General features: G+C 35.0%; 1 protein-coding gene across 3 annotated transcripts; it reads right to left on the reverse strand.

The window, feature by feature from the left end:
* Positions 1 to 1,048: 1,048 nt before the first annotated feature.
* Positions 1,049 to 13,918, reverse strand: HNRNPH1 (heterogeneous nuclear ribonucleoprotein H1). Of its 3 annotated transcripts, none has more exons than XM_053717227.1 (12): positions 13,824 to 13,918; positions 13,308 to 13,436; positions 13,066 to 13,221; positions 12,832 to 12,975; positions 8,468 to 8,606; positions 7,695 to 7,867; positions 4,340 to 4,411; positions 3,336 to 3,442; positions 3,119 to 3,254; positions 2,446 to 2,529; positions 1,814 to 1,910; positions 1,049 to 1,679 (listed from the first exon to the last, which is right to left on the reverse strand). In XM_053717227.1, exons 2-12 carry the CDS (start codon positions 13,399 to 13,401, stop codon positions 1,565 to 1,567), a joined length of 1,317 nt encoding a protein of 438 aa, XP_053573202.1. In that variant the 5' UTR covers positions 13,402 to 13,436; positions 13,824 to 13,918; the 3' UTR covers positions 1,049 to 1,564. The 3 variants fall into 3 exon arrangements, with proteins under 3 accessions (XP_053573202.1, XP_053573201.1, XP_053573203.1); XM_053717226.1 differs by having other exon boundaries at positions 4,340 to 4,429; XM_053717228.1 differs by lacking the exons at positions 1,049 to 1,679; positions 1,814 to 1,910 and having other exon boundaries at positions 2,438 to 2,529; positions 4,340 to 4,429.
* Between the last annotated feature and the right edge of the window lie 908 nt (positions 13,919 to 14,826).

Here is a 14,826-nt window from a genome sequence, read left to right on the forward strand (position 1 = left end):
TGCAAGACGTTTGCAAAAGGAAAGATAACGCAGAAATCTGACGATTAGAGATCTGACCGATAAACACTTATCCAGTCCACCCTGAAGAAAAGAAAATCCAGGTAATCCCCTTATTTGCACCAATAGATATTTACGTTATCTTATGGTGAATCTTGTGATTAACTGGTTTGCAAGCCTGAATCATAGTTTGTAACCAACTCTGGCTTTCCACAAAGGGGTTGCAAAGTGTTAAAAGGCGACAAGGAAGTAATTTGCTTTACTTTTAACTGCTAAACGTCACCACTACAAGAGATTGATGTGGACACAGCTAGACCCCAATCCTTGCTTGCAGGGAAAAGTACCCATAACGCATTAATTTCTTCAGACACCAACTTTGAACATCCTCCATTGACAGAGGCAAAGAGAATGACTGGGGATTACGGTAAGGGAAGTGACACTTAGCTTTGCTGGGGTGCTCTTTGCCTCCACCTGCTGGTCAGGAGTTGAATATCCCACTAGTAATTAGAATGATGTTGTGGACTCCATGTCATAGGAAAGAATGATTTTTTTATTAATATAGCACTAACGTGTATTTGATTCTGTAACTGTTATAGAATTGTTAAAATGTAATTTGGCATTAGTCAAAAAGGATATATAGTCAGAAAATAATCTGAGAGACTCAAGTGGTATTAGATTTATGGTTATACCTTTTGAAGGTGTGAGATGTCAAGGCCCTAGAGTGGACAATTCTTTTTATCAGAATATAAAAAAAAAAGTGTTAAAAAAAAAATAATCTAATCAACCTAATATTTTAGGTTTTCTGAATTATGTGAAATGGCAACATGTGCATTTTCTTTTTTGGTTTATTTTATATTGTTTGATATTTACTCTAAAGATAAAAAAAAAAAAAGTATACAATGTAATTTTTCATAAAGATTAAAAATTAAATTTTAACTTTCATACTTAATTTGACTGAACGATGATGTTTTAAGAGTCTTCTTGCCTTTATAAAATTGTAATACAAACATCCTCTAACTTCTATATTACGAATAAACCAAAAGAGACTTAATAGTTGTTTATAGATTTATTGGACAAAGTACACTTTGCACAACACCTAAAATAAAGTTACAAACTAAGATGTTAGGCCTTAGAATTTCATCTATGACCAAAAACAAAGATGCACTGGTGTCTGTTTTAACCTCACCCACTTAAAAAAAAATCCAAATCTTAAAAAATTAGACTGAATCCAAATGGAGATTAAGCCCATATATTACAAAAAAGCATGTTTCTTTTAACATGCATTCAGAACAATGTACAATATGTGACAAGAGCAACATTTAACAAAATTGAAACAGCATGTCCATAGATTAGGTCATTTTCTTATTCTACAAAACACTTTGAAAAGCTGCAGTTTCAAACAGCTACATACTCTGATACCCCTAACAGAGTAGCCGAGTACAGTAATATGAAATAATTAAAAATCCTGTCTCATTTAGCATAAATTACAATATGTATTGCAAAAAAAAAAAAAACAAAAAAAAAACAAAAAAAAAAAAAACAAAGTGAGCCAGGATAAGGTATTCATTTACATTCCCCATCCACCACTCATGCCCATGCTGCTTGACATTCCAGCCATGCCATTTACTCCTAATGAACCGCGTGTTCCGCTGCTGTAGTAACTGCTGTTTAATCCACTTTGACTACCTGTAAAACAAAACCAAAACATTACATTTAAAAGAAACTTCTCACAAACCTGACCCTAAAGAAAAAAACAACCCCCCCACTCTAATATCTATTTAGGACTAACCACAATGTTATAGCAATTTGTTAATACCTACCATAACCACTTATGCCAGCTTGAGTTCCATATCCAGCTCCATAGCTCCCACTCAGGGCTTGGGTGCCAGGGCTTCCATACGCCGTTTGAGCACCTATGGGAAAATGAAAACATTAACATGATTCCAGCGCCAACTAGCCAGCTTACTTTATATATAAAAAAAAAAAAACTAGCATATCTATAGATACTTTGATTTAGACTTTATAAGAGCTATGGCTCTTTGGATGTTAAAGGGACAGTACACACAAATTTTCATGTAACTGCATGCAATAGACAGAATATATAAATAGAAACTGATCTAAAAATCCAGTATAAAACCTATTTAAAAACTTACTTAGAAGCTCCCAGTTTAAGACTATTAGCTGAACACCCACTGTGAGTGGTTCTATAGCAAAAAAAAGCAGACACTCCCCCTCTTCATATGAAGACTATTTAAGCAAACAGGGGCAAGCAAGAGTAGGTATACATCAGTATTCTAAAACTTTGGGGCTTGATTAGGAGTCTGAAAATCAGGGCAGTGTTTGTTTTTTAAAGCTGTATAGGCTATATAAATAAAAATCTAGCGTATAATATCCCTTTAAGGTCAGATCTGTAAAAACAAAAATACAGGTATCACAAACATTACATACCCAGTCCTCCCATCATCTGATTGCCATATGCACCACCCGAACCACCAGCTGTTGAATTTAGAAATAGCTCCACATATCTGTGTTCTTTAAAAAAAAAAAAAAATAATTAATCCATACAATTACTTAAAGGGAGTCATGTCAAAATTAAAACTCATGATTCAGATAGAGCATGCAATTTAAATAAATGTCCAATTTATTTCCATTAATGAAATGTGCAGTCTTTGTATTTATACTTTGACACCAGCTCTACAAAACATTTATGCAAAATCACTGGTCACGACAATCTTAGGTACTGGCAGTCCAGCTCAGACGTGTATATATACACATTAAGTGGTACGATGAGCTTAGTAGTGCATGACATATGTCCAATTGGGTAAAGGGGTTACTTAAACAATGCATTTTAAAAAGGGACACTCAAAGTTAATACAAATTTACTTCCATTAAAAAAAATTATGTTTATATTCACAATTTGAGTCACCAGCTCCTACTGAGCATGTGCAAGAATTAACATGCGTATATGCATTTGTGATTGGCTGATGGCTCTCACATGATACAGTGGGAGTGGAGACGTAACTGAAATTTGTCCAAAAAAAAAAGTCACACTAAGTGTTATTGCATACTCCATTATTTGTGTTCATAATGCAAATCTACTGTATTCACTGGTACAACTTACGCATGTTTGCTTTGTCTTTAGACATTGCAGCTACAGCATCTTCATGGGTTGCAAATTCAACATCAGCTTCTCCAGTTACTCTTCCATCTGCTCCAATTTCAATGTGAACTCTCACCGGATTTAAAGGAGAGAAGAACTACATAAAACACATTAAAAGATTTAGAGCCATGCTTTATAACATTAATGAACCACACATGTCAAATTAGTCAATACTCACTGTATAGATATCAGTTTCAGTAGCTCTATATGGAAGTCCTCTCATGTGAACACAGTGCCCAGTTGTGCTTTGGAAACTTGAGCCATCACCATATCTTTGATCAGACACTAAGATTAAAATTATATTGCAAATTATAAAACAGGCTCTTGTTATTTTGTCACCCATCTTAAATATACTATTTCTGTTGCATTAAAGGGACATAAAACAGTTTGAGATATGTGCATATCCTAAAAGGGCTAATTAAAAATAGTTTGCATATAGAAAAAAAAAAAAAAAAAATTTATAAGCAAAATAAGTTATAGCTAAGCTGTCTGGAGAACCCAACTCCACCTCATTATCAGGGTTAAGACACAGGCATTGTATTTCAACTGAGTTAACATCTTCTAGGCATGCTCCAACAGATAATTCCTATGCAATTTTGCACTCTACCAAAACAATAGATAAAGCCAAAGAAAGAAGGGGGGGAGAAAGAGTTAAAGCTTTACAATTCAGAAACTAAAAATAAAGAATTTATGGTGAGGCACTGCAGTAAAACTTTTTAAGGTAAAGTAATTAAAATATTATATTTTGTCCCTAACCAAAACTTGTAGAAAGTCCTTTTTATTGTCACTTAAGGGATAAAAGTCAAAATTTCATAACTCAGAAAGGGCATGCAGTTGTAAGATACTTTCTAATTTTCCCTCAAATGTTGCAGTCTTTATACACAGGCACCAGATCCTACTGAGCATGTGCACAAGTTTGTGTGCATATACTAGTCCGATTGGCTGGTGGCTCACATGATATAAGGGGCCAGCAAAGCGGAAAAAAAAACCCACACATTTTTATTATACACTTGGCAATTCAGCAATTCTAATGTATTTAACGGTAATTTACAAAGTGGCATCTCCCCCCACCTAAATCCAAATGAAGTGGTGGCAACAAACCAACAATCATAACAGAATGGTCAAGATGATCCCCCATACATAGGTAAACTGAATGCAAACAAATCTAGTAAAATAGAATACCTCTTCCAAACCGCTGATCTGCACCAAAGGGATACTCTGTATAGCCATTATAATCCTCATAGCCACCGTAACCTGCAGGGGAAGTAGAATCTTTAAAGAGAAGAAATTCATATTCTTTATTGTAGCAGTGGGTAAAGTCATACATAATAAAAAAATAAATCATAAGTTGCCAACACCCCCCTTCTAAACAGGCTCATCAACCCAAACTAATTTACTCAATGGAGACAAGCAACTTTGCTCCCCAAAGGGATGAAGTTGGAACTAAACTTCATAGCAGAAAGTACCATGCGACTCAACTGCATCCCTCAGTAAACGTTCCTTTCAACGTGATTCATGTCTAGAAAGGTTGCATTTAAACATTAGTTGCAAGTCTTTGATAAGATACATCTATTCATAGAATTACATTGTCCCATTAAAAAGGGATATGAAACCAATCCCCCGCCCTTTCCTGATTCAGATATCAGAATTATGCACTTTAAGACATAGTACATAAAATTAAACAGGTGCACGCATATTCATTTTTTTTTTTTTAAAGTAATTTTACAAAGGAACGGTTTAGTTATGGCAAACATCCCACCGTTCCTCAGCCCGCACCTCATACTGTACTTTGCTTCACGTCAGAGTACACGTTTGGTTGAAGCTAGCAACGATTGGATGAAGTAGAGTCATCATCTTATCAACTAAGTACAGTATGAGATGCGGGCGGCGGAATGGTAAGATGTTTGCAATAACTATAGGGTAATTATTTTACAGAAGTAACCGTCCAAGTATTAGAAACAACTTTATTAAAGTTGTGCACTTTTTAAAGAACCCCTGGTTTTATAAATAGTTATAACCTGTGGATTAAATCAATTAAAACAGTTAAAGACTCGTCCTTTTCAAAAATATTAACAATCTAGTGATGGTAAGCATTGCGCCGTTCCTACACCCGCATCTCATACTTTTCTGTCTTACATAACTAATCAGACTTAATCCAATGGTTGTGTGTCCCACGAGCTAGATGCCATGTGTTATGCAGCCATGGGATGAAGCCGGATAAGTAATCTAAGACAGAAACCAAGTAGGAGATGCGGGTGCAGGAACGGCGCAATGCTCATCGCTAGATGGTAAATATTTAAAAAAAAAAAGTAAAAAAGTCTTTAAAATGTTAATTATTAAAGTACCCTTGGTTTTATAAATAGTCTAGATTAAATCTTACAATCTAAAAGATTTAGGAAAATTGGAGCTTGTAAATGTTTACATTACCGAGCCTAGCTTACTGCGTTTTTATCACTTACAAAAGGGGGCTAAAAAAGGGACAGCATACTCAAATAAGTTCACCCATTAATTATTTTACCTACTAAAGCAGTGCTTGACAAATGGTTTAAAAATTAGGAGCCAGACCGTGGATTTTGTATATAGAGATATATGGAGAATGACCCAAGAAGTTAGGAGCCAGGAGTAAAATTCTAGGAGCCCATGGCTCCCAGGTTTGTCGAACCTGGTATTAAAGAGCATTAAATAGTTTAGAAGCAGCTACTTCAGCTATATTTTCCCCATTTAAAACAGCCTATTTTGCCCATTGTTTCCCAATCCATAATGAACACTAACTTATGGATTTTTTTTAAAAAAAATAAATAAAAATAAAATAATGCTCCCAATAGGGGCTGTGAGAGCTGTACTAACATGTTAATTTCCCATTGTTCTGTCTATGTAAAGTTGAGGAAACTGATAAGGCAAGGAGGACTTAGTCTTATATGTCTAGTTATTTAGACAACTAGGTCAGCTCTCAATACAAGATAAACCCCATTTCATTCAACAGTAACAGTTATTTTATATACAAAAATACACCTAATGGAGAAATTTCCCCATACATTTAAAAATGCAGCTGGTATAACTAGTCTTTGGAAAAAATATTACAAAGTAACCAATTTTCTAGTACACTGTGCCTATAACATGTAAAATCCTGCTTGAAAGACAAGTAGCTCAGCACCTAAGATTTGTGATTAGGAGCCATTAAATATGTGAAACATTTTTGCTACTCTTCTGCTAAATGAATAACCAAGTGCCAATATTTTTGGCAGGATTTACCTATCAACGGAACAAAATGTTGCATTTATTCAGTTTGTTTCCGTAATAAATGAATATCAGCAAAAATATTTCCACTTTGCATGTCTAATGAAAGTGCAATTGCTGCTCCAGACTGGCTCACAGTTTTCTGCTTAGGAATTGCAAACCTTGAGTCCTAAATGGTACTTTTACCGTTTTATTTAAAGCGACAGTAAACTATAAAATTATTTTTCCCTTAATGAGTTTCCAATTACTTTTGTTACGGAGTATAAAATGTATGAGATTTGCTTTTTAATGTGTGTAAATTAGCAGGGGATTTTTTTTAAGCCACAACCTAATAAAATGGGTTTAACTTGTAGGTATAATCAGATCTCATTACTTTATAACATTGTTTACATATACCTGCTTCTTTATCTTATATATGTCCGTAAACTAGGGCTGCAACAACTAAATCGTCAAGTTTGATCATAAAAAGTTGTCAACACATCTCATTATCAATTAGATGTTCAGCAATAAGTTGGTCAGTTGCCCAGCACCAGCTGCTTTAATCTGATCTACTGCAACTAAGATTATGCAAAAAAAAAAAAAAAAAATTTTTTTTTATCTTTTCTATTCGATTAATCGGACAATAATCATACGATTAATCTGAAAGGAAAATTAAAAAAAGTTTGCACAAAAGTGCAGGTGTTCATCGGATTGAAGCAGCTGGTGCTGTGCAATTAACCACCTAATTGAAAATGAGATTCTTTGACAACTATTTTTATGATCAATCTTAACGATTAGTTGTTGCAGCCCTACCGGCGTAAACCCATCAATACTTGGAGAGAACAATGGAAAATTAACACTACCTTCTATACCCTCCTGGGAGTGTAATTTCTTCTGATGGCTGTGTTTACACAGCTTGACCTTGAGGCCAAATACTTTCAAGATAGGTGGGGATACCACAGGCTAAATCCACTATTTCAATTGCCTATATAAGGGTAATGGAAATACTTGTAAACAATTTAATACACTCCAGCAGGTAAAGTGGATCATTGGGAACAAATTAAAGGGGAGAAGGATAAAAGGGACAGTTTACACAAAACATCTTTGCAGAGACCGTATGCTATGATCAGTAATTCAAGTTATACAGAAAAAAAGTAAAAAATAATGTATTTTTAGCTTTAGAATGTCCATTTAAATATTGCAGTAGCTGGAAGTCTGTATTATTAAATTGAATGCCATGTACATTTTGTAGTTTGTAAAGGTCACCAAATGAAAAAAAAAAAAAAAAAAAAAAAAGTGTTGAAAATAAGTATCTACATACCTCCACCATAGGCTCCACGTCTCATTCTATCCATTCCTCTTCCCATGTTATTATAGCCTCTTCCAGCACCGGGTCTGTCATATGGTCCTGGACGCTGCATACCAAAAAGCTTTCTTGGAGGATCATAATGTGTACGAACTTCAGCTCGACTGCTTTTAAATATTTCTATGTACCTGGAAACATCAAAACCACATGATAAAGAGATGCTCTGAGGGTTTAAACAAAACTTAAAGTAGGATACAGTAGGGAGAACCAGTCTATATAAAAACTGGGACAATATATATTAGAGTTAATGTTTGATATTGACTATTTCCCATTGTTTGAAACGGTGGGAAAGGGGAGTCTGCTTTGAAGACAAAGATAGTGGTGACACTGTAGCATTTGCATTATTGTTAAGACTAATCAAACGCTGGTAACCATTAAAACATGTTTAAGAACAGCAGAGGGGTAATTCATTACATCAATACAATAATTAAAAGTCACCAGTATTGGTACAACAATTTAAAGGAATTCCTTTACACCATACACGTTGGAATTAAATAAATGAAACAGTTTAGCAAGCATCACTTTTTCTTATGGTAATAAGGATGTATAGCTATTCGAATTTAGATCCTAAGTTGGTATTAATAAACGTGTCAGCAGTTAGCTTGCTTAAGGGGAGAGAAAAAAAAAAAAAAAAAGGAAGTGCTTTATTTTCAAGAAACCGAACTATACCATAGGATACTGTACCATACCATAAGAAAAGTGACAACCAACCAACCATCCATCCCCACCTGTGCCCTATTCTGTCCTTGTGTTTCTTTAGAGCCTTTTCAGCTATTTCCTGTGAAGCAAACTGCACGAAGGCCTCCCCCGTACTCCTCCCCTGGAAGTCCACCGGCAATGTTATCCCATTTGGCACGATTTCCAACCCTTCAACCCAAGGACAAATAACCCCAATGGGGGGTTAACATTAAAAATCACAACCCATACATTATTTCTTAAATAAGCCAGAACATTATGGTACTAAAGACATGTTGATTTATTAAGTACCATCATCAATTCTTGAATAATTTATAAACAAAAAAACAAAACAAAAACAGCACACTGAAAACCCATGTTGAATGCCAATCATGTGAATCCTGAGTAACTGGTTTAACTTTTTTTTAAAAAAAAATCATTCCTTGCTTGCTTATGTCCTTACAAACAACAAAGTAGTGATGGTAAAATCTCCCCTTTTTAAAATCATATCCGGAACGTTGCCGAAGATGTAGTTTAATTCATCAGTTGTAACGAAGATACGCTATAACTTGCTTTTTAATAGCAAATAATTAAAATTCCCCATGCTCTGCTGCCCACGTAGTGTCAATTTTTCTGAGAGCCAACGGTTTGAATTGTTCCAAATCAGCGCTCTCCCAGTATTGAACTTTTGTTATAGCTAGAGTGCCGATTGGAGAATTAATTAGCTCACAGAAAATTAGACTTTAAGTGGGCGGCGGAGTGCTGGGAATTTCTTTTTGATATATATAAAAAATTTAAAGTGTTGGCACATCTTCATTACAAATGATGAATGAAACTCCACCATTTTAGATCTGATTTTAAAAATGGGAGTGTATCACTTTACGCTTGTTGCTATTAAGACTAAAAAGGTAAAAAATAAGCAGAAGGACAAATATGCATATAAAATGTATGATTTTTTTCTCAGAGGAAATAGGGCTAGAAGTAACAATTTACAAACAGGTTGTAAGTGTGTTTGAGACAAAATATTCAGATACTATATTTTTTGTTAAAAAAAAAAAAAAAAAGTGAATTAACCGATTTAACAACTGAAAAGCTGTATACTTATGTGAAGAATGTCTAAAAAGGGCAATGGGGATACATAAATGCAGCACTGGTGTGAGACACACTGAGGAAAACAAAGACTGAAAGGCTAACCAAGTTGACTATGTGAAACCTAGGAGACCGTACACATATATAGATGTGGATTTACAACATGTTATGGCTCCATAGCACCGAGGTGTTGCCAAACCTTGGAACATTTTTTACCCCCAGTGGCTTAAAATATTAAATTTGTGTATCTGTTTGTAAATATGAAAGATTTAGCCCTACCGATATTATATAATTCAGTTAACACAACTAGAATACAATTACATATAAAGGAAAATTAAAACAAATTCTAGATATTATAATGCAGTCAAAGAAAGCAAAAAATTTTTGGTTTAAATTTTAAAATATTGGATATATGTATAAGTTTAGTTTCTATAATGTAATTGACTGCCATGATGCAACCTAGTTTTTCACTTTTCTCTTTCTGCTTATATGAAAGGAGGGACATTCATAAGTGTGCAAACAATGCCACGTGGAATATAAAAGGATTGTTAAAATTGAGTTTGTCATTTTGTAACTGCCCTCTGCATTAGAGATAAACAGAAAACCTGTTTTAACGCCGTTATGGTGTTATTCCGTCCTAACCGCGCTGGGGTTCAGCGCCGTTAGGATGGAATAGAACGTCCTAGCCGGTTGGCTGTCCTGAAGCCAACGGCGCTTCCTGGATCTAATTGCGGTCTGGAGGGCGTGCCAAGCTTCATAGGAACGCCCCCCTGACGTGATCACATAACTCAGAACTTCGTGATCGGGTGCACGATTTCAATTTGTCTACATCAGAACGTTGTTTCGATGTAGACAAATTGACCCTGTTATGAAAGGTCTCAACATGGTGTTCCTACTACTTTAGAGAAACTAAGTAGAATTTCAGTTCAGCACCCTGGATAGCCCTTGCTTATTGGCGACTACATTTAGCAAAACAATAAGCAAGCAACAGGTTCTCAACCAAAAATGTGCTGTCTATTCAGCTTTACATGCCTGCTTTTTAAATAAAGATAGCAAGAGAACAAAGAAGAAAAAGTGGTAAGTTAGAAAGTTAAAGGGACACGCACCAAGTTTTTTTTGCATGTGATCCATTTATATAGCAGGTTCTCTTTTTTTACATGTATATAGTTTTGCTTATTTTTAAATATTGCTCTGATTTTCAGGCTCAAGTCCCAAAGTTTTAGGAGAAAGTTATGTATACCTACTCCAGCTTGCTCCCGTTTGTGTAAAGAGTCTTTTCATATGCAGAAGAGGGGGTGTCTGCTACTTCCCACTTGCAGTGGGTGTTCCTGCTAGCTTTTTAACAGAGAAACTAGCAGCTTTTAAGTACGTTTTTAAACGACTTAAATTAATTGTATCCATGGACAGCGCTGCAGAATATGTTGGCGCTTCATAAAGTAAAATACTGGATTTTTATATCAGTATCTATGCATATTATTCGTTATAGTAGTGTCTATTACATGCAGTTATATGAAAATTGGTGTATACTGTGCCTTTAAATTTGCATACTATCTGAATCATTAAAGAAGAATAAACTTTAATGGATTGGACCTAGCACAGAATTTTAAACTCCAATCATAAATGTTGCTTAGTTATCTGGTTAACCCTTCCATGGCAAACAAATCTAACCCAGACGCGAAAGTCAACATAAGACGCAAATCTAAAATCACGATTGCCACTGATCATGCGACTCCAAAAGGAGCCGATTGTCTCATGGGGGACTGCCTGCGCTGCTAGGCATGTTCCCCCCTCAGATCCAACAGTGTGTACTTGAGTAGGGGGGAGCAGAATGCTAGGTTAGGACACTCCATGCTATCCTAAGTGCATATTTAAAGCCTACCGCTTATGGGACAGCATGGAAGGTTCCATGGGTGTTAAAGAGAGATCCTAGATGAGCTCAGGAGCGTGCATGTCTAGCCATCTAGCAGTATTTGCAACATGGTTTATAGCAATGTTATACAGGTATAAATGCCCATACCTGGAATTCCAATAGCGAAATCTTATTTTTTTTTACACCCACACCCTGCCATTCACAACCTTTTTTGTCTGTCTCTTTAATTTGTGTTCTAAAATGCAAATAGTCTAAAACTGGATTACTTTTTTTTTTTTTTATTACAGTACTGCACTAATGGTACTATGTATAAATGTACATGTACAAGTAAAAGTAAATATTATAAAATGATGTTTATACTTGGTTCCATCTCCTCTCCAAATGGTTTTATTGTAACAAAGTACAGGTAGAAAACACTTTACCCAAACACTGCTGCCAGAGTCTAGGCATGTGCATGCAAAAAAAAAGCTTATATCAGCCTACCTAGGTTTACTTTAATTTATAACATTTGTTTTATATTCTTTGTTTAAATTGGGACGCGGTTTAAAATTGCATGCTCTGTAAAAATCACTAAAATAAAAAAATAAAAATAAAAAAACCCAAAATGAATGAATGTCATTTAAACCTGTTAAGCAATTTGAAATTAAGTTTTTTTTTTAGATGTGAGGGAAGAAAGAAATTATTCACAAACACCTTGACACATTACTAAAGTTGATTAAATATAAACAATCCTTATGCACAATCAAGCCCATTTTCCTTTTAATCTACCAATCCACTACAACAGAGCTGAAGATCAGATAAATATGCTCAGTATATAAAAAAAAAAAACCCACAAAATTGAGCACTCTCTTGGAATTAGAACATTTTCAAAGTTTTAACCTGCTTAAACTATGAAAAGAAATATATATCTATATATCTATATCTAAAATGATGGGACGGGAGGAGAATTTAAATAATGGTTATTCTATTCATTTACAGACATGGGACATTGTTTGCATTGAAAAGAGAATATTTTAAATAGCAATTGTTTTGAAAACACTAGTTCTGAACAGAGCACTTGGTTTGTAGGAGTGCCCCTATTTAACAGTAAAGCTGGCATTTATACTGAAATGCAGTGCTAAACAAAAAAAAATGGGAGGGGTGGTGCAAAGTCTGCCCAACAAAGCAGTAGCCTCAGCCAGCAAGTATATATTTCCTTTAAAAATAAAGCCACTTTAGTTAAATTAGAATAGCTTCATTACTCCTGATAGAAACGTTTTAAGTAGCACTGAAAATCAATTGTACTCACTTATTCAAGGAGGGGGGCTCAAATTTAAGAATAATAAAGTTCAGTGGGCACTAAAATAATGATGAACCAGAATTTAGGGGTGTGGAGTTATTAGTGGATGTTGTGCATATTTAATACCTGCTTAATATAAAAAGTGAGTTTAATGGGAAAATTTATTTAAGCAAAAATACCTGAGAAAAACTGCACAATCTCCTCTTTGCTGCAACCAAAAGGAAGACCTCTGAGACGAACAAATCCATCATTTGCAGTATCAGGGCTGTTGGGACCTGTATGCTTTAGAACCCAGTCCATCTCAACAGTGTTTGATTTAAAAACTGCAATGACAAAAAAAAAAAAAAAGTTACATATTATGTAGCCACAAAAGAACACAGCAAATTTACTAAAAAGGTGAAATCAAGGCCTACCCTCTACATATCTGTGTCCCAAAGTCTCTCGGTCTTTCTTCAGGGCTAACTTTAGGTCATCTTCAGTTTCAAACTCGACAAAGGCTTCCCCACTTGGCCTCCCTTCTCTGGTGTAGATGAAATGAATTCCTGATGACCCATTAAAAATTTTGCAGTCTGCAATAAAAAACATAACTGTTTAGTAAATCATCTAACACGACCACGAAATAAAAGTTGCAGCATATTTACAGCTTAGAACTTACCAGAAAAGAAGTGTTCGATTTCAATATGTGAACAGGACCATGGCAAACCGCGGACCTTAGCGACATAACTATCGCAACACTCGCTGACGGACATTTTCTATTTGTGTTGATTGTGGGTGGATCAGGCGGCTGTTAAGAGACACGTGATTTAATTACTGGTGCATCCCTGCTACAAAATGGCGGAAGCTGTTCTATACGGCCTAAGCATTGCAGCAATCGGCATAATAAATTTATGGGTGGCAGTCAGGTATAATCAAAGCCACAATTACACACAAAAATGTAACATTTTAACCATATGTTTATATTATCCACAAACAAAACCCACCAGTCACTTTGAAAATAGATATCAACGTTTAACGAATGAATACAACAAAAGACATTGCATAGGCCTCTGTTACCAGAAAACAAATTATACCCACATCTATTTATTAACTGGTGTTTTCGTTACAATGTATGGATCAGTCGTTGAATTTGATAAGCAATTTCACCAGAAAACGCAAGTTAGCTGTTTCTTACCTATTAACCAGCGCGGACAGACTTCCTAGTACCAAGCACGGATGAAACAGAAAGAAAAGACGCTTGCGCTCAGATAATATGGTCCTTAACGCATGCGCACAAACCGTAACTGGAAACCGCCCTCTTTGTGATGTCACTACTAGGCGCTGCCGCGCTAATGGCGGGGATTTTCTTTTGTTTAACCGTAGTTTGTAATGTTTATTTATTATCATGGATATCCCCCTAGAGTAAAATCAGTTTGCGATTATGCGAGAAAGAACACAAACGAAAAAGTAAAATAGATCCAATAAATGTGATATAAATAAACTAAAGTATTTCGTTTCTAAATACTGATTATTTGATAAAAACTTAGCGTTCTAAATTATTTTCTCAGCCATATTGCATTATTTCGCTAAACTCAGATTTTACCAAAACCTAGTATATCAATATCGCTAATATCAGTACAAATTATGAAATAGATGACGGTTTCATTAAAAATATAATTTGCTTTTTTTCCTTACCATCGTTTTTTTTTTATAAAAGCCCCACGTGATAGCATTTCTTGTGGGATTGGAAACTACATATGGAAATCAAATTTGCCTTTTCCTTTGATATCCTTTCTATAGAACATACTGAGATAGACTCAGGATAGTGCATGTTTGTTGAGAACAATATTAAAGGTACAGTCTAGTCAAAATAATTCATTAATTCAGATAGGACTTGTAATTTTAATCAATTTTCCAATTTACTTTTATCATCAAATTTGCTTTGTTCTCTTGGAATTCATAGTCAAAACTAAACCTAGGTAGGCTCATATGCTAATTTCTAAGTCCTTAAAGGGACAGTAAACATAGAAAATAATGTTATATCATTCTGCATATAGTTCAAAATTATATAACATTATATTAGTGCTAGAGTTATATAACCTAATATTGCCTGAAAAGTTTTATTAAAAAATAGTGTTTTCCAGGGGGCGTGACTCTGGGCAGCTCTATGGGCAGATAATGGACGCATTATCAGTTGC

This window comes from Bombina bombina, chromosome 6 (assembly GCF_027579735.1).
Source record: "Bombina bombina isolate aBomBom1 chromosome 6, aBomBom1.pri, whole genome shotgun sequence".
Classification (NCBI taxonomy): Eukaryota; Metazoa; Chordata; class Amphibia; order Anura; family Bombinatoridae; genus Bombina; species Bombina bombina.